Source organism: Manis javanica, chromosome 2 (genome assembly GCF_040802235.1).
Source record: "Manis javanica isolate MJ-LG chromosome 2, MJ_LKY, whole genome shotgun sequence".
NCBI classification, from domain to species: Eukaryota; Metazoa; Chordata; class Mammalia; order Pholidota; family Manidae; genus Manis; species Manis javanica.
In genome coordinates, this window is record NC_133157.1 from 129,284,598 (window position 1) to 129,310,435 (window position 25,838).

Sequence of the window (25,838 nt, forward strand, 5' to 3'; positions counted from 1 at the left end):
ACTATATTGTGAGTGCTAATAATAGTGCCCTTAATCCCCTTCTCCGTCCCTCCCCACCCACACTCCCCAACCCCTTCCCTTTGGTAACCCTAGTCCCTTCTTGGAGAAAACAGACTCTATTTTAACATCATGTCATTTCACTTACATAAGTAAGAGTTGCAACTTTTTTAGGTAAATTTGTACTTGCTAAGTAGTAGTTCAACTTCAATAGTTGCAACTATTCCAACTTTCTCCAAGACTTTAAGGGGGATAGGAGGACTTCAGTTTGCACACTTAGGTAAGCTGACAGTATTTGTAGACATTGGGGCACCATTTCTGAGGAATGACTTGGGTAAACACCTATTGTTTATCTGCCATTTCTTCATCTGCCATTAGGTGACGTTTTGTCAGTATAAGTGATTAAGAAACAACTGGAACATGTTTATCCTGCTTTCCTTGAGTGAAACATTGAGGAATATAGTTTGTTCTTGGTATAAGTATAAATCTTGTTGAAAAAATTTTTCAGGGCATTCCTTTTTGTCATTAGCTAGTGATATGGCGTGACTGTAGTTTTCTTGGCAATATATTTGAATATTTAAAAGTTTTTTAAAGAATGGAGGCTGTTACACAAAGTCAGAAGAGAATTCTAAATTTCATTGTTCCATTTCTGGCTAACTTGGAGGAATTTTATTAACCAAGGGCAGTATTTAAGAGCAGTGCTAAGCGTAACTAAACCAAGAGTTTGTCTTTCTAGCTAGACATTTCTTGACCCTTCACAGAATAAAGGTACATGACTGTGACTTAGTACCTCAATTGGTGTGTAAAATGCAGAAAAGGATATATATTTGATTTTGTAGTATGGGAGCAAAGAGTGTGAACTAGTTCCTTGACAAGAGTGTTTGGTCATACATGCATTTGCACACTTAGTCAACCATTCAATATCTGGCAGTGTATATATTGAGGTAAATAATTTCAACTATAGGTTCTGCCTTTGTGTAGCAAATGAGTGTTGTTACTTGTAGGCTTGATGGGTATACCTTATAAAATATATCTCATCTTACTAAGTTTTGTTGAAACTTGAGTTCATAGAATAATTAACCTGTGATTTAAAGCCAGAGTTATTCTGTTTCTGGACTCAAATCACTTTATCTCAAAAATGTTTATGTAGTTCATGTCTGTTATCATTACCACAAGAAGGGTTGTCCCTTCCCTTGCCTCATAACTTTTCTTTGACCTTTGAAAGATTAGTTAGCTGACTTTCAGGTTTTTGCTCGTGGTGCTAAAGAGTAAACCCTAAGGAGAAGCAGACCCAAAACTTAGCCATCTTAACTGAGCAGTATGACCACAACGTTAATGAAATGCTCTCCACTCGAGCTGTAAGTTTATTTTACTTAGGCAAAACAAATTTAGTGCCCGTTTCCTTCCACCGCCTGAATAAAATCCCAACAACAAATATTAAGTTGGAAATGAAAACTCTGCTGCACCTTGGGAAATAGTCATGGTGGTCCATATTCTTCTTGTTCTCAGCATTGCTTGGAAATATGCATGATGCATATGTAATTCTCTTTGATACATTTGGACATGAGGTTCCACATAGACTCTCTGCTGGTGCCTTGTAGAGGTTTAGTACATATACCAACAGTGTATCAAGATTGGAGAAGCAACTTTGTTAAGCAATGTTCAAAAAGTAGTACTTGATCGGGAATCCAGATGGTCACATTTGAGTGCAGGTACAAAATATTTGCTATGTAAGTTTGCAGACTTTTTCTTAATGGGCCAGATAGTAAATATTTTAGGAGGAAAAATTGAGATTATTACGTGGGTATTTGCACAGCCATTTAAAATGTGACCATTTCAGAATGTAAAAAACCATTCCTAATTAGTGGAGTATTGAAAAACAAAAACAAAACATCAGGTAGCTGTTCAGATTTGGCCCATAAGCTGTAGCATGCTTGTCCTTGTTCTGTAGTTATTTCCATTGGAGAGAAGAGATTCACAGTCTTATATCAATCAAATTCTATGTTTTTCTTTAAAAACTAATGATTATTTAGGCATCATCCAAATAGCTTATGATAGCTTTATTCTTATAATGCCGTCATTGGTTGCTGTGTTTTCCTTTTCCAGAGATGTTTATTCGAAGATGTAAAAGAGAACAGTTGTGCCCTATAGAAGAGTAGTCTGTCTTAACTTACACCTCCTCCTTTCCATAGGTCATGAAAAGATAGCTCACAGGAGGATATATCTGTTTTCTTTCTCTCTTTCAGCCGCATTTGGATGAAGCACAGGAGGCAGAGTGCCAGGCTTTGAAAATGCAGCGGCAGCAGGAACTGGAGCTGTTGACTGAATTTCAGAGCAAGATCAAAATGCAGGCTGAGGCACAACATGCTCAAGAGCTTCGGGAGCTTGAACAGAGGGTCTCCCTCCACAAGGCACTCTTAAAATAACAGGTATACATAATAGAAAAAAGTAATTGTGCCAGTATTTGCTTTCATCAAAATCATTTCATAAATATATTTTCGTGATGACAGAGGTGGCATTACATTGTTTTCACAATACCATATTTCCTTAATTCTAGTTTTAGTAGTGTTTCCTTTTTCTTTAAAATTACTGATTCAGTAATGAACCTTAAAATTAACGAGTGTGATATATTAAAGGAATATACCTAAGTAGTAATTGCTAGAGGAATGATGTGGAGTTATGTGAAGACAGTTGAATTGTAAAAGGATAGCTCTGGCTCCGTCTTCCTCACTTCTTTTGTGTACCTAGTTGTACCTAAAGAAATTGGAGAGAAACTTGGATAGTGAAGGAAGAAACTTTAGTAATTGCTTGAGAGAGACAAGGAAAAGGGATCAGGAATATACTTTATTCATTCATCCTTGGTCTGAAACTGTACAGATTGATGCATTACTAGAAAAGAGAAGGTAAAACCAGTTTTACACAGATGAAGAGTCAGGCTGAAAATATTATTTCTAGATGTAGCTTTATTTATTTTACTTATTCTTTGTCATATATATTATAACTAGAATCCCTAAATTCACTTGTGTCCTTTAAGGTTCTGAGGCTGTATGTGTGTGTGTGTGTGTGTGTGTGTGTGTTGGAAAAAGAACAATGGGTAGAAGCTTTTGAGAAAGAGAGGAAAGGCATTTGTTCTGAGTAGTAGTGGAATATCACTTGTATCCAGGATTGAATGCTATGTTCCAGAATTCCTGAGCCATAAGTTCCCAGCAGCTGGCATGGTCTTAGGTCCATTGTAAATTAACACGTGCCTAATGGTTTTGTCTGTTAAAAATTGTCATTGCTTCTGGACCATTAATTGGCCCATAGATTTTCCTCTACTTTCTACAGTTCTTGTGATAAAAATAGAATACCTCATTTCTATTAAAAAATATGTTCTTAAAAACTCCACCTAAATAAGGTGTTGCTATTTCTCTGGCACAGCTGTCTTTATTACTGGCTCCTTTAAGAGTTACTTGCCTCTAAAAATTATCTCAATTGTGTCTCATTCAAGATGGGAAGACAGAAACAGATATAAATTTTTAGAAAAATGTAGTTGTCCCATGTACAGAATTCATAAATATGCCTGATTTTGACTTGCATATTTAAAATGTAATCTAAAGTTCCATCTCTTAATGCTTCAAAATTATCACTAAAAGAGAAACCTATAGTATTTCAGTAACAGTGTTATGAGAGAAATATTGGTACTGTTCTATTTGTATTTTTAGCTCCACCTAGTGGCTCTGAGTTAAAGAGTGCTAATTAGTGTCTTAGGTGTAATCTGATTTCAATATATGAACTAAGGCCTTTATGTTCTACAAAACCAGGTAAAATGTTGGCATAGGGCTGATACCATTGCCAGAAGTGCAGTGTCACTCTCATACATTGTTAATACATTTTGGAAGTATATATTGATCTTTGAAAATGTTAAGCAAAGAATTTAGAGAATTTAGAGAAAAGAAATCCTCAATACAGGAAAAGCAATACGCATAAATATGTTAATTATGGCAGAGTTTATAATGGTTTAAAACACTTAACCATCTAAAATAATTAAGTGCTTATGACCAAGCCACCTAATAAAATCTTACTCAACCATTTAAATAATGGCTATAAAGATAGTATTAATGTGGAAAAATGTTTATGAGGTGTTGAATAAAATAAAGACAAATCACACTTAAAGTGAGTTGAACTAATACTTATAATGGCTATAATAATATGGTAGATTGGTTGTGGTGGTTTGTATTTGATAATAGACATGCATAAGATAATTTAGTATTAAAAATAATAAAAGAAATAGTGGAATAAATCTACAGTCCTTTGAGTTGCTACTTGATTTTTAAGGCTCATGTTTATATTTCAAGTGAAGTGCATGACTATAAAGCAGTTTGGGGTCAGTCAGTTGGCAACTACCAAGGCAGTGATATACCCATGGTATGATTTGAAAACATCGTAACATCCGTATTTTCTGTACTCTGTGCCTACTGGTTGTACAGATAAGAAACAGTCATCTGAAAATAGAGGTGGAACCAGAGAGAATGTTAGTTGTTTCTAGATGAATAATAATTCTGTTTGAAGATTGCTTTCAGCCTCCAAATGAACCAAGAATTGTCCTCCAGGTCAAGACACCAACAGAGGACGCCTCAGTTGAAGCTCACATGAGGTCTTACTGCAACTTTCCTTGTGCTTCATTACATTAAAGTTTCAGCAAAATGACAACATAACTATGTGCATTTCATACATGCATAAAAAGTGGCAATATTTCCGAAGTATAAATGGGCTTTTCTTTGTCTTAACATTTCCTTGAATTTTCCCTGAATATTTCACTTAATATCAACAAGATGGTTGGTAGTTTTTAAATAAGAATTGACAGTTGGAATATCTTACAGGACCTTCCAAACTGAAAATATTCACACATTTGATTTCAGAGAAGATAGGTTAGGAGAGAAGTCTCAGAAGTCTTATATACAGTGAAACCACCTTTCTTATTTACAGTAATAAATAAGATATTTTCAAAGAAATGGTGGTTAATATAACCTATCACAAATCTTAGTTTTAATTTTTATTGAAAAATATTCTGAGTTTCTTAAGTGACAAAACTAATTCAAACAAAATTGAAGCTGTGCTTACTGGATAAAAGTGGATAAGCATTAATGTGTTTAATATTTTTATCATGAGTTTCCTTCAAATAATATACAGGGCATTCAAATTAGTTAAATACTCAGTACAAGCCTATCCTTTATTAGGTCCTTTGAATTAAATGTTCTTAATAAATGGATTTTTGAAATTTTAAAATAGAAAATATTTAAAAGAAAAATTTGAAGTTATTTGAATCCTTACAGATATATAAATTTAATTCTATATGAATTGGGTATTTTATATGTAGATATTAAAAGAGTGGAAAAGTTATTTTAGAAATACATCTTTTTTAAAACTTGACAATTATAGAGAAACAAATAGAAATTAAAATGTCTTTAATCTCACCACTCAGAAATCACCAGTTAACAATTTGTTATCTTTCCCTTAGAAGCATTGTGTCTAATCTAGGTTCTCTTTCAACCTTCATTAGGAAGTGCCCTCTCTAAACCTTTGTAACACTTCAGTACTTAGAGTTTAATAATTTTCAAACTCACCCTACCAAAGTTCATGCTGGCCTATTTGTAATTCCCCACACACATTTTATCATTTTGCATGCCTTTGCCCATGTTCCCTCTGCTGAAAATATCTTCCCCTTCCCTTGTCTTCTGGTAAACTTGTGCTTTTCCTTCCGAATCCAGTTTCTGTCACCTTCTCTGAGAAGACTTCTTTGCCCTACTCCTCTTCCCCTATAGAGTGAAGTACTCCATCCCTTTATAATTCTGCTTTACCTTATAAATCTGTTATTACATCTTATCATATTATGTGGCAGTTTTTTATTTGCATGTGTTTCCATGCTAAATTGTGTGTTTTTAAAAGGGCACTTTAAGAAACGATACATAAGAGGGAACTTGATAATATGGGTGAATGCTGTAACCACAATGTTGCTCATGTGAAACCTTCATAAGATTATATATCATGATAACTTAGTAAAAAAAAAAAGATACATAAAAATTAAGCACATTTGTTGAGCTAGATTTCTGTGTAGAGAACAATGACTATTGGCTTAAGTCCTCAAATATCTTGAAACCTATTTTAATACTTCTTTACAAATACTCTTTATTTCCTATTTTTTGAAAACTTTGTATTATGGAAATTTTCAAACATAAAGGCATGAAACTAGGAATAAATTGCACAAAGAAAGCAAAAAGGCTCACAAACACATGGAGACTTAACAACATGCTCCTAAATAATCAATGGATCAACAACCAAATCAAAATAATTGAGAATGGCAATTCTGCTGGAACAGTCCACCAAAAGAAACTCCCTATAGACATCATCACAAGCAGCCTCCTCACTTGGGTACTACCATGTGGAAGCTGAGTACATATGGTATATTTTATTCATTTTTGTAAAGCGTTCTGTTTTCTGTTTATTAATTGGGATGTCATAGTATTTAGCTGTCAGGTTTTGTGTTTTGTTTTGTTTTTAACTTTTGGGGAAATTTTATGTGAAGAGGAATTGGTGTGTATGTGTGTTTATCAAATACGCACACACGCACACATACAGTGCACGTGGTAAAAAGAAACTAGATGGGTATTTTCTGAAAACTGCAAAAACAATTCAGCAATGTGGCTTGAGTCAGCACTTTTGGACAACTCTATCCTAAGAAATTTGTGAAAAGATCTAAAGCCTTTCTCTGTATACCCCAGGTTCTTATGAGCCACTCACAGCAGGCAGCATATGCTAAAACAAGTTGTTATGGAAACACACCTGTATCCCCTCACCAATGTATTTTGTTTATTAAATAAATGTATTTTGTCTGACTTTTGTTTATTAAATTGGCCTCATTTGGAGTAGGAAAAAGGACTAATTGTGAAGGAAAAAATGGATACATTGTACATCATCAGCATTAAAAACTTTTGCTCATTAAAGTCATCAGTAAGAAAATGAAGAGGTAAGTCACAGTTCTTGAGAAAAAATACACAATACATAAATTTAAGAAAGGATTTATATCCATAATATATAATTCCTATGACACTGTGAGAGAAAAACAATCAACCTAATTTTAAAACAAGTGGAAGACTTGAACAGACACTTAACTCAGAAAGATATAAACGCCAAAAAGCACATGAAAAAGTACTCAACATCAAGGAAGGCAAATTAACTATGAGATGCCATGTATACCCATTAGAATGGTTAAATATTAAAAGGTGGACATTGACAAATGCCGATGGGTGTGTAATATGGTACAACGACTTTGGAAAAGGGATTGGCAGCTTATTCTAAAGTTAAACTGGTCAGACAGATCCCCCATATCCCAAATTTGGGTTCTTGTGATGACTGGGAGATCTCTACTTAGATCAGGATGCCAAAACAAGTTATCCTGATTTACCCAACATAGGTTTTGGAAATTCTGAATTATTTAATGCCCACTGTGTAAGACATTGCCAGTACTCAGAACACTGAGGAATAATCCTTCCCAGGTGGAGAGCAATAGTTACGTTTACAACAAAAACTTCTATGAAGGAAGCACCGCAGATTCTTTCTAAGACAGACCAAGACAGGCATGCAATTCTTGAGAATAATGCTTGCAAGGTTGAATACATGTTTTCAGGGTATACAAACATGCTGATGTTTCTTCCTCAGTTCTACTGTTAATTTGATTCTCACTTTACCGCAGCAGACTAATTCATGAAAAGAACTATAGTCAGGTACAGATACATTTCTAGGACATTTAAAAGCTTTGTTTTATTTAAAGATCGGGAAATTCCATGGAATAGTGACATACTTCCTGTGACATGCCTGAGCTTAACCATATGTACAATGAAAGATATATTACCTAAGAATGACACCAGTGAATGACTAGCCTTTAATGAAAAACAAGGTATGTTTATGCACTGACAAGCCATCATTATAAAGGATCATATATTCTTATGTAGTAATAACACAGGAACCGCAGAGGGGAAGCATGGGTCTCTGAATCTTGAGATGAACCCTTAAATTCACCTTGGGATGGTTCTTTACATTGATTTTGACCAATATACAGAAAAGGACTTAGCATTAATTGAGCACTTGCTCTGTACCAGGTACTGTATCAGGCATTTAAAAAATCTGACCAGCCTGAGAACTTGGCCAAAGTCACATAGGTGATTAAGTGGTGAATCCAGAATCCAAACATACATTTGTTCCCTCCCTCCTACAGCAAGTCCTGGGCTTTGCATTCTGTAGCACCAACAGGGGTTGCTATGAGAGCTATTTTTTTCAAGAAACATTTTCATATGAGAGAGTAAGAACCTTACAGAGAGTCTACATCTTTATCCTAAAAATGTTTATGAAACAGAAGGGAAATACTTCAAGGAAGAAATACACTTTGAAATTCCTGATAAAAAAAATAACATGGATACAACAAAACAAACAAACAAAAACCCAGATAAATGCAGAGGACAAACTGGTGGTTGCCAGGAGGGTGAAGATGAAGGGATCAAAAGTGTACCTTTTATAACTTCCAGTTATAGAATAAGTAAATCACGGGGATGAAGGCACAGCACGGGGAATCAGTAATACTGTAATGACTTGGTATGGTGACAGATGGGTGTTAGGTAACTACCCTGACAGTGGCGAACATTTTGTAATGTAATAAATTTGGGATTACTGTGTTGGACATCTGAAACTATTATGTCAACTATACTTCAAAAAAAATTAACATGGTTACATTTACAGGAAAGCTCATAATGCTTTTAAGGTAAATTAAACTCTACAGTGGGTTTTTAAACTCAGATACAAAGTTTGGAGATGGGCAAGTACTTGGGAATCTATTAGAAAAGTGATTATAAAAGAGTTCAAGATAAACTGATTAATGACAAAACAATTAGGGTTATATTCCTGGACAGAATATACTGTAAGTCTTGTTATCTGCTGTTTGTAATATTTTCACATGTAATCAGACATATCTTAAAGTCCTAGATATTCCTGGCTTAGTGTTCACTCCTGTATTGTTACCGTATTGTTACTTTTCACACCACAGTTCCATATTCACTGTAGGCACATGACACTTGTTAAGTGAATAAGATATTAACCAAAAGAAGTTTCTTTTTTATAAAATCAGCCGTTAAGGAGATTTTATTAAAGGAAGGAGAGAAGCAAAGTTCCCACACATTTTACAACTTGGATAATTAATCTGTTGGAAATTAAAGGTGGATTATACTTCGTTGCTATTAAATCCACTATCTACATTTCATGAAGGGATACATGTTTCAGTGGCCCAAAGACATGGATTTTATAAACATGCATTTAACTAAATGCATATGTGAATAGCATTCTATACAAAGATCTCATGTGAATAGCACTCTATACAAAGAGTTGTTTGGTTAGATATCAACCTATTATTACTTACTGGATAGAATAAATTCAATACAGCAAAGAATAAAAGCAAAGAACAAAAGAATAAAAGTACCTAGGTTTTTGTTGTACTGAAGTTTTGGCAACTGGGAGATCAAAAACAGAAAGTTGACAACTGGGAAATAGGGTAAGCGCTTTGTTGTTATGTATATCTAGAAAGAGAAAGGTAAGAAAAGTTATTGCACAATACCGCAGAACACATTTTCAAATGGAAAGCTTCCATTTTATTTCAGTTTACTCTTCAGACTACCTAAGACTAGAATGGTTCCATTAACTTAACTGACTTCTGAGTTTTGTATAACATCACTGACCTCCCAAACATAAATACCTATAAAATAATGAACGCTTCTGGGAAGGGAACAACCTTGCTTAGAGATTAGCAGTTACTTTCCCTCTGAATCCTCTTAATGTCACTAACAATGGGATGGGGACAAAGGGTGATGAGCAAGGGGGGGAAAGCCAAATGCCACAGTCAAGGCAAAGTGGGGGGAGGTCAGAGGCAGAAAGGAGGAGCAGCGGTCCACAGAGTAGTGAGCAGGAGTTCATCGTGAAAAGCGGGTGACGTCTCGGGCGCTGTTTGCTGTCCCCTGGGCAACGTCACAGAGCAGCTTCCTGCCTGGTTCCCACGGCAGTCAGGGTCTACCCAGCCAGCCCCAATTCCCTGGGAGGCAGGGGGGGGCATTCCGGTGTGGACACCGGTCCGGGTCCAGGGTGATGGCCGGGCTCCAAGGCTTGCTAGTGTGGAGCCCGGGGGAGTCACCAGCCTCCAGGCCAACCCGACAGTGGCACATCTGACGCAGCTGCTGTGAGCTCAGGTGGAATCACCCACGGTCAAGGCTAGCACAGTGCTTGGCATGTAGTAAGCCCTCAGAGTAACATCAGCTGCTACACAGGCTCATAATCCTTCCCCCAAAACTCAGGGGATTGCAGATTTCAGAACTTCACTTTTCCTAGATAGTGAAAAGGCAAACAGGGCCCAGGGTCTCACCCTATAATCCATGATGCAGCAGCTACATTCGACTGTCAGGCCAGAGGATGTTGGAGCCCAGCTGTCTCTCCGAGGGGCCTTCCTTTAGATTTCTTTAAATAACCAGAGCCTTGTGTCATTTCCATTTTGATAAGAAAGGAGCTCTGAATCCTCGAGCTCTACCTAACGTTTGAGATTGTGATGACAAAGCTGTTTCCTCCTTCCTCCCAGGTCTTGTCAGCAGCCTGTGATTCCTCTGGACTCAGGAGTGTGGGCGGCAAGGATAACAACCAATAAAATTAACGAGCACTTCTGTGTCAGGTTCAGGGCTACGACCTTTCTGTGTGCTCTCTTTCACCCTTATAATTGCTCTTTGATCTACAAGGCATTTGACTCTCATTTTACAGATGAGATAACTGAGGTGCATGTAGGCCTGATTCCAACACCATATCCTTAACCACCATTTTAGTGGTTCTCAAATGTTGGCCTAGGAACCTTGAATCACCATAAAGTGTGTTAAAAATCAGATGCCACAGAGTTTGGGTAGGTCTAGAGTAGAGGCCTAGCCTCTGCAATTTTAATAATCTCCACACATGATAGTGCCCAATTCTAGGAACCAGCACATATTTTACTGAAGTGATGCTTGGGAGGAAGTTAAAAGAGACTCAGGAGCTAGGGAGGCTTAAATATGGAAGTAAACAGGAAGAACAAGAGGATTTCCAGAACTACATTCTATTTTTAGGCGTCAAAGTGTCCTGCTTCCATCACCCAGTGCTGGCATTTTGACTATGTCACTTGAGAGGCTCCTGATATGTGGATGAAATACAGGTATGACAGGGAAATCCTAACCATTTTCAATCCTTTCTGCAAATATTAACATGGCATGAGGGATAGTTTTCTAAAAGGGCTTCAGTGATCAACTCATGGGTACCAGGAAAGGAGCAGTTACAAAACATTTTGGATCATTTACTCTTTTTGGCTCATGACTCACAGATAAGACTCATTTCTTCTGGAATTTGTGGGATAACTTTATGTAGCTTGTCAAGTTCCTAAGTTTTGAGAGCCACACACAATAAGCCTGAATTTGAAGGACAGTACAAAGAAGCCATCTCATTAAAACACAACTTATCAATTAAACTGCATACACAGCTGGGCAAAGAAGAAAAGAGAACCCTCTTTTCCCGGGTAATTCCACCAATCATTCCACTCAGTGAGCATATGCCAATGGGTGAACCTGAGACATATGATATGAACCTGCTCTTCCTTTATGTGGTCTTAGTAACTGTTTCATCAGAGGCTCAATAGAAGTAAAAGGAGAAGTAGCTTAGTTGAACTTGCTTAGAGAGGCCACATGCAAGCCTCTCCAACATATCACCTAAAATATCCTAAGGGCAGTTCTGATTATATGAGACTTTCACCCATGTGACCAAGCTATGCTGTTTGCCCTTGAATGGCACAGTGCTTAAGAGTTGGGCTCCACTAGAGGGTATTATGCTCAGTGAAATAAGCCAGGTGGAGAAAGACGAGTATCAAATGATTTCACTCATCTGTGGAGTATAAGAACAAAGACAAACTGAAGGAACTAAACAGCAGCAGACTCACAGAACCCAAGAATGGACTAATAGTTACCAATGGGAAAGGGACTGGGGAGAATGGGTGGGAAGGGAGGTAAGGGGTAAAAAGGGCCATGATGATTAGCACATATAAAGTGGAGGTTGGGGGGCACGGGGAAGGCAGTATACCACAGAGAAGACAAGTAGTGATTCTATAACGTCTTACTACGCTAATGAACAGTGACTGTAATGGGGTATGTGGGGGGGACTTGATAATGGGGGGAGTCTAGTAACCATAATTGATACCAAATATAAAATTCATACCAAATAGGGATCACGGGAAGATGGCAGCATGAGTAGTTCAGAGGAAATCTCCTCAAAACATATACATTTATGAAAATACAATAAATACAACTATTCCTAAAAGAGACACCAGTGGATGCAGTACAACAGCCAGGATACATCTACATCTGTGAGAACTCAACATCACATGAAGGGGATAAGACACAAGCTGCGGCCAGGCGGGACCCAAACACTCCCCCACCCCAGAACCTGGTGGGAAGAAAGGAGTCAGAATGGGGAGGGAGTGAAAGCCCAGGACTGCTAAACAACCAGCTCTAGAAATCCGCACCCGGAGCGCAGATTCAACTTGCACGGGGTGCTGGATATTTGGGAAATGAAAAAGCAAAACCCATGGCAGGTCCCCACAACTGGCACCCCGGACACAAAAGAAAAGTGAGTGCTTTCTGCAAGTCTTAAAGAGACAGGGACCCCATAACTGGATGAAGTCATCCCTGCACACATAGCCAGCAGCTGGGAATCCCAGGGAACCTTAGGTGTCCTAAACCCCAGGGAGGCAGCACAGCTCTAAAGGCCCTCATGGCACTAAGGAGCCTGCCAGTCATTCCTCCAACTGGCGCAGACCCTGACACACCGGCCCAGTAGCGGGAGAGTGGTAGCGCATGCCGGGGACGGCTGTGCCGGAAGGGACCAGGATCAGATCGTGTGCATCAACAGCGCCAGAGGAGACCAAGAGAGACTTATGCGAGCCCACAGTGGTGGCAACTGAACAGCCTGGGTATGGCTCACGCACACTGGCAGCAGTGGAGCCAGAGGAGCCCAGTAGAGGCCCGTGCAGGAGAGCCCCACGTACACCTGCAGCAGAGCCAGAGGGAGCAGGCATGCTCCCAGCAGCCGACCAGAATACCAGCCATACACACAGCCGCCCAGGGCAGATCCAAAGGCTGCTGCTGGCACACAGCTGCCCGGCAGGGGCGCCGCTATCATGGAGGAGCCCCCCTGGCGTGCCTGCCACTCCCTGCAAGGCTCCGCACTGCTCTGACAGAGACCCCGCCCACAGCAGCTTAGGGGACTAACCTGGTGGCTGCTCCAGGAGTGCAGGTAACGGACACAGGCAGCAGAGAAGGGCAAGGCATCAAGCAAGCAGGAAAGGACATTCTTCTCCCAGCTGACACACCCGCAACCTGCCTACAGCCACCGCTATCACCATGAAAAGGCAAAAAAATTTACTCCAGACCAAGATAGTGCAGACAACACCTTAGAGAGGAGCTGCAGAGACAGACCTAACCAGTCGCCCTGAAAAAGAACTCAAAATAAAAATCATAAACATGCTGACAGAGCTGCAGAGAAATATGCAAGAGCTGAGGGATGAAGGCTTTAGGGAGATTACAGAAGTGAAACAAACTCTGGAAGGATTTATAAGCAGAATAGATAAGATGCAAGAGGCAATTGATGGAATAGAAACCAGAGAACAGGAACACATAGAAGCTGACGCAGAGAGATAAAAGGATCTCCAGGAATGAAACAATATTAAGAGAACTGTGTGACCAATCCAAAAGGAACAATATCCGCATTATAGGGGTACCAGAAGAAGAAGAGAGAGAAACAGGGATAGAAAGTGTCTTTAAAGAAATAATTGCTGAGAACTTCCCCAAACTGGGGGAGGAAATAGTTCTCAGACTATGGAGGCACACAGAACTCCCGAGAGATGAAACCCAAAGAGGACAACACCAAGACACATAATAATTAAAATGGCAAAGATCAAGGACAGGGACAGAGTATTAAAGGCAACCAGAGAGAGAAAAAAGGTCACCTACAAAGGAAAACCCATCAAGCTATCATCAGACTTCTCAACAGAAACCCTACAGGCCAGAAGAGAATGGCATGATATGTTTAATGCAATGAAACAGAAGGGCCTTGAACCAAGGATACTGTATCCAGCACGATTATCATTTAAATATGAAGGAGGGATTAAACCATTCCCAGACAAGCAAAAGTTGAGGGAATTTGCCTCCCACAAACCACCTCTACAGGGTATCTTAGAGGGACTTCTCTAGATGGGAGCACTCCTAAAAAGACCACAGAACAAAACACCCAACATGTAAAGAATGGAGGAGGAGGAAAAAGAGGGAAAGACATAATCATCAGGCTGTGTTTATAACAGCACAACAAGCGAGTTAAGTCAGACAGTAAGGTAGTAAACAAGCTAACCTTGAACCTTTGGTAACCACTAATCTAAAGCCTGCAATGGCAATAAGTACATATCTTTCAATAATCACCCTAAACGTAAATGGACTGAATGCACCAATCAAAAGACCCAAAGTAATAGAATGGATAAAAAAAGCAAGACCCATCTATACACTGCTTACAAGAGACTCACCTCAAACCCAAAGACATGCACAGATTAAAAGTCAAGGGATAGAAAAAGATATTTCATGCAAACAACAGGGAGAAAAAAGCAGGTGTTGCAATACTAGTATCAGACAAAATAGAATTCAAAACAAAGAAAGTAAGAGATAAAGAAGGACATTACAGAATGATAAAGGACTCAGTCCAACAAGAGGATATAACCATTATAAACATATATGCACCCAATACAGGAGCACCAATATGTGAGAAACAAATCCTAACAGAATTAAAGGAGGAAATAGAATGCAATGCATTCATTTTGGGAAACTTTAACACACCACTCACTCCAAAGGACAGATCCACCAGACAGAAAATAAGTAAGGATACAGACGCACTGAACAATACACTAGAACAGATGGACCTAATAGACATCTATAGAACTCTACATCCAAAAGCAACAGGATATACATTCTTCTCAAGTGCACATGGAACATTCTCCAGAATAGACCACATACTAGGCCACAAAAAGAGCCTCAGTAAATTCCAAAAGATTGAAATCCTACCAACCAACTTTTCAGACCACAAAGGTATAAAACTAGAAATAAATTGTACAAAGAAAGCAAAAGGCTCACAAACACATGGAGGCTTAACAACATGCTCCTAAATAATTAATGGATCAGCAACCAAATTAAAATGAAGATCCAGCAATGTATGGAAACAAATGACAACAACAACACCGAGCCCCAACTTCTGTGGGATGCAGCAAAAGCAGTCTTAAGAGGCAAGTATATAGCAATCCAGGCATATTTAAAGAAGGAAGAACAATCCCAAATGAATAGTCTAATGTCACAATTATCGAAATTGGAAAAAGAAGAACAAATGAGGCCTAAGGTCAGCAGATGGAGAGACGTAATAAAGATCAGAGATAAAATAAATAAAATTGAGAAGAATAAAACAATAACAAAAATCAATAAAACCAAGAGCTGGTTCTTTGAGGAAATAAACAAAATAGATAAGCCTCTATCAAGACTTATTAAGAGAAAAAGAGAGTCAACACACATCAACAGAATCAGAAACGAGAAAGGAAAAATCATGACGGATCCCACAGAAATACAAAGAATTATTAGAGACTACTATGAAAACCTATATGCTAACAAGCTGGAAAACCTAGGAGAAATGGACAACTTCCTAGAAAAATACAACCTTACAAGGTTGACCCAGAAAGAAACAGAAAATCTAAACAGACCAATCACCAGCAACAAAATTGAATCACTAATCAAAAATCTACCCAAGAACAAAACCCCCAGGCCAGATGGATTTACCTCGGAATTTTATCAGACATACAGTGAAGACATAACAACCATTCTCCTTAAAGTTTTCCAAAAAATAGAAGAGGAGAGAATACTCCCAAACTCATTCTATGAAGCCAGCATCATCCTAATACCAAAACCAGGCAAAGATCCCACCAAAAAAGAAAACTACAGACCAATATCCCTGATGAACATAGATGCAAAAATACTCAACGAAATATTAGCAAACCGAATTCAAAACTACATCAAGAGGATCATACAGCATGACCAAGTGGGATTCATCCCAGGGATGCAAGAATGGTACAACATTCGAAAATCCATCAACATCATCCACCACATCAACAAAAAGAAGGACAAAAACCACATGATCATCTCCATAGATGCTGAAAAAGCATTCGATAAAATTCATCATCCATTCATGATAAAAACTCTCAACAAAATGGGTATAGAGGGCAGGTACCTCAACATAATAAAGCCCATATATGATAAACCCACAGCCAACATCATACTGAACAGCGAGAAGCTGAAAGCTTTTCCTCTGCGATCGGAAACAGGACAGGGATGCCCACTATCCCCACTGTTATTTAACATAGTACTGGAGGTCCTAGCCACGGCAATTAGACAAAACAAAGAAATACAAGGAATCCAGATTGGTGAAGAAGAAGTTAAACTGTCACTATTTGCAAATGACATGATATTGTACATAAAAAACCCTAAAAACTCCACTGCAAAACTACTAGAACTAATATCGGAATTCAGCAAAGTTGCAGAATACAAAATTAACACACAGAAACCTGTAGCTTTCCTATACACTAACAATGAACTAATAGAAAGAGAAATCAGGAAAACAGTTCCATTCACAATTGCATCAAAAAGAATAAAATACCTAGGAATAAACCTAACCAAGGAAGTGAAAGACCTATACCCTGAAAACTACAAGACACTCTTAAGAGAAATCAAAGAGATCACTAACAAATGGAAACTCATCCCATGCTCCTGGCTAGGAAGAATTAATATTGTCAAAATGGCCATCCTGCCCAAAGCAATATACAGATTTGATGCAATCCCTATCAAATTACCAACAGCATTCTTCAATGAACTAGAAGAAATAGTTCAAAAATTCATATGGAACCGCCAAAGACCCCAAATAGCCAAAGCAATCTGGAGAAATAAGAATAAAGTGGGGGGGATCTTGTTCCCCAACTTCAAGCTCTACTACAAAGCCACAGTAAGCAAGACAATTTGGTACTGGCACAAGAACAGAGCCACAGACCAGTGGAACAGATTAGAGTCTCCAGACATTAACCCAAACATATATGGCCAATTAATATACAATAAGGGAGCCATGGACATACAATGGGGAAATGACAGTCTCTTCAGCAGATGGTGCTGGCAAAACTGGACAGCTACATGTAAGAGAATGAAACTGGATCACTGTCTAACCCCATACACAAAAGTAAACTCCAAATGGATCAAAGACCTGAATCTAAGTCATGAAACCATAAAACTCTTAGAAAAAAACATAGGCAAAAATCTCATGGACATAAACATGAGTGACTTCTTCATGAACATATCTCCAAGGGCAAGGGAAACAAAGGCAAAAATGAACAAATGGGACTATATCAAGCTAAAAAGCTTCTGTACAGCAAAGGACACCATCAATAGAACAAGAAGGTATCCTACAGTATGGGAGAACATATTCATAAATGACAGATCCAATAAAGGCTTGACATCCAAAATATATAAAGAGCTCACATGCTCAACAAAGAAAAAACAAATAATCCAATCAAGAAATGGGCAGAGGACCTGAATAGACAGTTCTCTAAAGAAGAAATCCAGATGGCCAACAGGCACATGAAAAGATGCTCCACATTGCTAATCATCAGAGAAATGCAAATTAAAACCACAATGAGATATCACCTCACACCAGTAAGGATCGCCATCATCGAAAAGACAAACAACAACAAATGTTGGCGAGGCTGTGGAGAAAGGGGAACCCTCCTACACTGCTGGTGGGGATGTAAATTAGTTCAACCAGTGTGGAAAGCAGTATGGAGGTTCCTCAGAATGCTCAAAATAGAAATACCATTTGAACCAGGAATTCCACTTTTAGGAATTTACCCTAAGAATGCAGCACTCCAGTTTGAAAAAGACAGATGCACCCCTATGTTTATCACTGCACTATTTACAATAGCCAAGATATGGAAGCAACCTAAGTGTCCATCAGTAGATTAATGGATAAAGAAGATGTGGTACATATACACAATGGAATATTACTCAGCCATAAGAAAAAAACAGATCCTAGCATTCGCAACGACATGGATGGAGCTAGAGGGTATTGTGCTCAGTGAAATAAACCAGGTGGAGAAAGATAAGTACCAAATGATTTCACTCATCTGTGGAGCACAAGAACAAAGGAAAACTGAAGGAACAAAACAGCAGCAGAATCACAGAACCCAAGAATGGACTAATAGTTACCAAATGGAAAGGGACTGGGGAGAATGGGTGGAAAGGGAGGGATAAGGGGGGGAAAAAGAAAGAGGGCATTACGATTAGCATGTATAGTGCATGGGGGGCACAGGGAGGGCTGTGCAACACAGAGAAGACAAGTAGTGATTTTACAGCATCTTACTACACAGATGGACAGTGACTGTGAAGAGGTATGTGGGAGGGACTTGGTGAAGGGGGGTGCCTAGTAAACATAACGTTTTTATGTAATTGTAGATTAATGATGCCTAAATAAATAAATAAATAAATAAATAAATAAATAAATCTTTCCTACCCAAATCCCAAGCATAGCCAATATGTTCATGGAGAAGCATATCAAATTGTCAAGGGTGACAAAAATGAACAATCAGCTTTGCATTTAAAATAGAATAACATATCATTTCAAACAGTTCTATTGTTTCAAATAGTTTCACACCTCAGTCCCTTATGCATGTGCCTTCCTCACAAACTGCCTGCGACTCTTACTAAATTGACATCATTTTGACTGATAATACTCTTGTATTTCTTGCGCTTTTCTCATTTTCGTTTTTTAGCAGGTGGTTGGAACCACTCATTTCTGGCCTGCGCTGTAACTGCCTAGAGTTCAGGCTCACTGTCTGTCTAGATGTCGGGCTTTGGAGGGGCCGCTGAACCACTAGTGTGCTCGTCCCTGACAGCAGGTTCAGCTGTGGCTTCCTGAAATTGCTGCGCCCACTGTCATGGGGTAATTCTCTTGCTACTGTAGGGATGGCTTGTTTTTTTCCTGGCTTGCTCATCTCAGAGAATTTTAGAACAGGAGGAGAGCTGAGATTACCTGCTTTCCTTTTTCACTTCATTGATTTGGAAACAGGCCCAGGCAGGCCTGGTGGGTTCCAAAGTTTGATCCTGGGACCAGCAGCATCAGCCTCTCCTGGTTAGTGTTTGGCAGTATGAATTCTCAGGCCCCACCCTGCACATAGGGAATCTGAAACTCGAGGGGTAGTGCCCAGCAATCTGCATTTTAAGCAGTCCTCCAGAGGATTCTGATTCATGCTTTGGCTTAAGAAGCACTAGCTTGAACAATTTGTCTGAGGCCATGCAGCTGCCAGCCAGACACAAACTCAAGTTTCCTGACATCCAATTTAGAGCTTTTCCTGCTCCATTGCTCTGCTTCTGCCCCTTCCTGATCTCACACTCATTGGATCCCCCACACCCCAACACCCTCGGCATTCTTTCAGAAGCTTGGTGTTTATTCGTTTAGTTTTAAGGAGGCCCAGTCTAGCCACCATTCCTACCCTGTCAGCTTGCTGAGAGATCTAAGTTCAGAGCTATTACCTAATTATATTAACTTCATGCCTAAGGATTTTAACAGCGATTTCTTCAAATGGAAGTTTTAATTTGACCAGGAATCCTCGCCCTGAGCAGAGGTATTGTTAGTTCTCCTGGTTCATAGATTTTCCTTTGCTTTTCAAGCAAAGTTCAGCAGCTGAGCAGATGCATTTTCTTGGACTCTTCTGAGTAGACAAGAAAGGCTTTTGCCTTTCATGAGCAATTTTCTTTTTCTAGTGACAGTTTTTATCTTATGCTGACAAAACCACACATCAGGATTACCCTTTTCAACTTCATTCTCAGAGCACCGGCCTCAGTGCCCCTCATGGATCCTCCGTGTTGAGAGGATGAGGTCCTCCTAAACCCCTGAGGCTCCCTCTGTCTCAGGGCACCTGAGGCAGGACTGACCCCCTTGCCTGACCCTCCTCTGCTGTTCCGGGATAACCTCCACGCAGTCGAGTCTCCAAGAGGGATCCACTGCGGTTGATCTCCCTTCCCTGCCTGGGTTTCTCTGGGCTTGCATTTTCAGGCTAGAAGCCTGCTGTGGTCACCAGGCCCTGACTGGAAGCTGTGTGTTTTATGGCTTTTTTCTTCCATGAAAGAAGTTTGCACAAGGACTGAATGGCACTTTTGAGCTCAACCAGTCTTCTGCTGGGTGTAAGGCTTAACTTGGGCCCAGGAATCTCTGAGCCATGGAATGTTTCCCTTCCTCACCCTTCTGGTCCTTCTCCTTCCCAGGGGAGCCCTTTCAGTCTGGACCTGCTCCAGCGGTTAACCCAGGCCTCACCCAATCTGGAGAGCTCTTGGGAGGCAGGAGTCTTCTAGGTCTGAACTCTGGAATAAGGTATACCCTGGGGAGACCCTGAACCACGCTCAAGCCCATCTCAAGGGGCCCAAAGGGCCTCCCTCCACCTGGCTGCCCAAGGACCCACCAGGGTGAGCCTGGCCCTGGGAACTGGCCAAACCCTGATGGACCACAGGGAGAGAGAGGGGAAGATTTCAGGAAATTTCTCCTTGGTGTTTGGATCCATGACATTTGTCAACTTGAGGGTAAATTTCAATACTGAAACTGTCAATATTAATACTTATTCAGTGCCTCTGGTCTTAGATTTAAATGATTACATCTTGCATGGTGATTCTGTTAACATGACAACCTGCTGTGGAGTCCCCCTTGATATGTAAAGAAGGACAAAGATAATAATAATAAAAATGTATGGTGTACGTGCTGTGGGTTCCCAAAGGAGGCACTTTACAGACATTGCCACCAATCCTTCTATTCAACCAACAGGGTGGACACTACTAGCCTTGTCCCAGTGAGGAGACGGAGGATGAGATTAACAATTTGCACAGGTAAAACACTTACTAGGTGAGGAAATTCAGTGCCATTTTCTTTTTTCTGTGGAGGTTTGGTATAGTGGTTGAGACCTCAACTCTTAAGTCAAACTGCCAATTTCCAGCCATAGCTGGCCATGCAGTATTACAAGACTGAGCTATCCTCAAGCTCCCTGTACCTCAGTTTCCCCATCCATAACATAATAATGGCATCTATTTCATAAGCTGATACCAAGATTTAAAGAATTAGTATACATTAAGTACTTAAAAAGTGCCTGGCGCAATCACTGTGTGTATGTTGGCTACTGTGAAAACGCGAAGCTGCAAAAAAGCAGTTTCACATTATTGGCCAAATGAGCGAATCCTCTAAAGTAGGTTTTTGGACATGTCTAATACTCATTTTATGGCTTTTCTTTTCTTAGGGCTTGGTAATAAAACAATTCAGTGCTTAGTTAAAAGTCCAGGAGGGGAGATGTCATTTCTTCTTAGAACAAACACACCATTCATCACTCCTTTGTGCCCTCTCCTCCTCTCACACTCCTCTCAAAGTGCTCCCTGGCCACCCTGCACCTTTGTAACTCATGTGGCTGCAGATCACACAGCAGCCAGTGCTGAGTCCCATTTGCAGTACAAAGAGACTGCCAAGAAGGAATGGGCTTAATTAGTAAGAGATGTTCAAGGTAGAGCCTTTACAGACGAGCTAACTGGGCTCTGTTACAGGGAAGAAACAGGATGAAAGCCACTATCACAGGAGCCAGGATGATGCCTATGTTTCCATAGCCTTTGCCTGCCATATGATGTCCCAGCTTAGATGTCCCAGCTCCAGTTTCAGGGGGAGTTCAAAGCTGAGGTTTCTGCCTAGGAAGGGGCTTGGAGATTATGTTATCAGATCTGTAACAACTCTGGGCAGTTAACATGCCAACTAGGGGAAAATATAAGTGAAGAAAACAGAAACCCATCTCCCAGAGCTATAGGTGAGAAACAGACAGGGCAGTGGCCAATCCCAAATACATTTAGAGCACTATGGGGACACAGTATTGACTGATGAATTTGGATGGTGAGATAGAAATAGCTAAACAGAGGTGGTATCAGCTCACCTGAGCTGGGACTTGCCCAGGTTTCCAGGTAAAAGGGAAGATTACCATGAGAGACAGAATCAGAAATCCCATTTGTGATGTTAGCATTGTCATTTGCCAGTTTTGTGGTATTGGGCAAGTCTCCACATCTCTGGGCGGTAGGTTTTCAAGGTCATGCATATTATTCTCAGTAACCTCCACAAATGTGCTAAGTTTCATCCAAAAGCTTGAAGAAAGAGATGGAGAATCTTCTCTAACAAATTATTAAAGGCTCCAGAGAGACTCTTTAGAGATGGGACCAATATTTATATGACTTAAACTGAGCTTTTGCATCCCTTAATTTGCATATCCTACCAAGCAGTTGGTGAGGATCTTGAAATCTGTGGCTATTCCACAGACAATTTGTAAACTACAATTAGGTGATTATTAACTATTTCCTGGGTTTATTTACAGACATTAGTGAAGCTTGCATCTTCTTTCTAGAATTGATCATCCGACTGGGAGTTTAGGGAAAATTCTTTGCCCAAACTCAATGTGTAAACTCTATTCTGAGATTTTTAATGTTGTTATGGTTCTTGAGGTTGAGTGAAGTTTGTTAGGGTTCTTGAGGGTGCATGGTATTTGATATGATAGGTAAACTGAGCTAAGTTGGTCATTTATTTGTTCAACAAATATTTAATGAGTCATGACTATGTTCCAGGCACTATACTAGATGCTGAGCTGGGAGTGGTGGTGGTGGCAGTGACCAAGGTAAATCCACCATGACAGTCAAAAGTCTACCTGTGTGATAACTAGTTCCCTGTGCATTTATAACAGGTCAGGATAAGTTTCATGATAGAAGTGTAGGAAGCATGGCAGAAACTGTTAGCACTCACTTATTTATCTGCTTTTGTACACTTCTCAGCCCCTTGCATTTGGTAAGGTGGTGTGATTAATTTTCACCAAAGGCATGTGAGTGGAAGTGATGTGTCATTTCCATCAGGGCATACCTCCTCCATGCTCTTACCTTGCCTTGATGACTTTGGAGACCATACATTCCAGAGAGCGTAGCTACAAGATGGAAGAGGGCAGCCTAGTCTGCTTCAGACTATGATGTGAATGAGAAATAGACTTGTAATGTCAATGTCATAAAAGACAAAGATGGACTATGACAATATTCCAGATTAAAGGAGGTAACTAAATGCAATATCTGTCCCTAGAACGGATTATGTACTGGAAGGAGAAAAATGTTACAAAGGACACAATCATATCAGATGACAAAATTAGAATACAAATATTAGATTAGATTTTTAGAAGTATTATGTTCATGTAAACCTGTCAAAATGACAATTGTGCTATGGTTATGTAAGCAGCTTCTCTATTTTTATGAAATACACACTGAAGTATTTGGGGTAAAGGGCCATAATTTGTGTAATTTACCCTCATATACTGACACAAGTGGGGGTAAATGAACAGGCAAATCTAGAAAAAGGGTATATGGATATTCCTTGTACAATTTTCAGTTTTGCAACTTTTTGTAAGTTTGAAATTATTTCCAAATTAAATGTTAAAAAAGAAAATGTTATTAAGTCACTAAGTGTTGGGATTTATTATTGCCACAGCATAGCCCACACTTTCTTGACTAGTATAGATGGAACTGAGAATACATTGCAGGCCTAACAAGTTAATTTAGTGGATGAGGGGAAAGTTTGTAGAGGAAGATGGTTTGAAAAATAAGTAGGAATTAACCAAATGAGGAGGGAGGAGTAATCCAAGCAGAAGAACTATATACAAGAAAGCCAGTAGTAGAAGAGAGTACAGTGAATTAGTGGAACAGGACAAATATGGCTAGGACATATAATTTGAGAAGGAAAGAGGTGAAAAATGAAGCTGGAGATGTAGACAGGGCCAGGTCGTGAAGGGCCTATAAGCCATGTTAAGGCATTTTTACTGAGGGCAGTGGAAAACCATGAAGAGTTTTAAGCAAGAGAATGGCATGGTAAGATTTACATTTTAAAATGGATTGGAAGGGAAGAAGACCATTTCAGCAGAGTTCAGTGGGGAAGTGGCTGTAGGGGTGGAGAGGTATGGGAGATGTGAGGTTTGAGAGTTAAGACATAAAGTCCATTGTCCTGGGTGATTTATGGTTGAGACCTGGGGGCTGAATAACTCTGTAATTCTGGCTTGGGGAATCTGGTAGATGGGGCTACCAGTCCCCCAAACTAAGAAACCCAGGAAGAGGGTTAGGTTTATTAGGGGAAAATAATTACTTCAGTTTGGACATTTCAGTTGAGATATCCAATGGAGTAATGGTCAAGAGATAGGTGAATGGGCAGGGAGCTCATAAAAGAGGTCAAGGCTACAGGTAGAGATGTGGGAGCTCTCAGTGCTTTTATGGGTATGGAGGAAGGCAGAGGGGAGAAGAAGGCTTAAGGCAGAACTTACAGGGACACTGGGTGTATGGATGGGTAGAGGACTTGATAATGAGCCTGAGTTTCTGCAGTGCCAGTGGAGATAGTCTATTGCCACTCTTGTGACTCAGTTTCTTCTCTTGAAAATTGGTCCTACTTCATCGCAATAGTGAAGCTCTTAGACAAGGGCTTAGTTTCAATTTGGGAGCTTCAAGATAGTGTGTTTTTATATTTACAAGGGATTTCTGCATGTTTAGTGGTTAATGTATTTCCTACAGAGATCTGTTGATACCTCACTTTATAGATAAGGTCATAGAATTCAAGCAGTTCTAAATGCTTTGCTCCCAGTTTCTCAGGGATTTGGCTGCCAGGCTAGGAATGGGATGCCCAGGTTTTGGCTTTTAGACTTAGTGTAAGTCTAGTATAGACAAGTTAATTATTCAGAGGCCAGGACATGTTACAATACCTTCTTACATTCTTTTTGGGCTTTAATCCTCAATTTCTGTGATTCAACTAGCTGGTGCTCTCCTTTTCACAGATGCATATTTTGGAAACCTACATGGAAACACACATTTTTAGTCCATCAACTGACCACCAATCTTCAACTCCTGACTCCTACTCATGCTCCATGACTAAGTTCAGGTATGTTCCTGGAAGCATTGCTCACTTCTCCTCCCAGGCTGAGCTAAGTACCTATGGGCAAATTCCCAACATTCTAGTGACATGTTTCCTGTGGTTCTGTCTCACTAGGCTATGAGCACCTTGAGGGCCAGGACTGGGTCTGACTTGTTCATCTTTGAATTTCTAGTACAATGAGCAGTGCTCATAGAAAGTGCTCATACTCAGGATTTGCTCAACATAGCAGAACTAACTGAAAACAGATACTCCTTATTGAAGGGGCTGAAGGCTCAGATGGTTAGTTAGAACAACCATCTCCAACGTAAGTCACACATGTCTCAGAAGCTGCACAGGATGATACATGAGGGAGAAGAGAAATATTCAACTTCAGTTTAAGGACATAGCTACTATTTATCCCTTCATTTAAATTACTACTTTTGAGTATGTTTTATAATAGATGCATTTATTGGTATGGTTATATGTATATATATGTATTTATGTATATGAGTAATTATATTTGCATTTATATATGTTGGAGCTTCATGTTCAAAATTTGTATTTTGAGCATAGTAGGTTGTGAGTGTGGTTCCTTTGTGGGTATGTCATTGGCTATTTCACAGCTGCAGGACGATCCAGTGATCCCACTTTTGGGCATAGATCCACAGGAAATGAAGTCACCATCTCTAAGATTCAGCTGCCCC

General features: G+C 39.6%; 1 protein-coding gene across 9 annotated transcripts in view; it reads left to right on the plus strand.

Annotated features, from left to right (window-relative positions):
• Positions 1-25,075, plus strand: part of LOC140847870 (serine/threonine-protein kinase TAO1-like) — a 187,002-nt gene extending 161,927 nt beyond the window's left edge. For 7 of the 9 annotated variants that reach the window (XR_012128133.1, XM_073229388.1, XM_073229389.1 and 4 more), the window contains 2 exons: positions 2,244-2,426; positions 4,549-6,872. Coding sequence is in view for 8 of the 9 variants with exons in the window: in XM_073229388.1 (XP_073085489.1) it covers positions 2,244-2,423 (180 nt within the window). In the remaining variant the exon portion in view is untranslated. Of the gene's footprint in view, positions 1-2,243; positions 2,427-4,548; positions 6,873-25,057 lie in introns of those variants that run through there. The other 2 variants (XM_073229387.1, XM_073229386.1) reach the window with 2 other exon arrangements.
• The last annotated feature ends 763 nt before the right edge of the window (positions 25,076-25,838 follow it).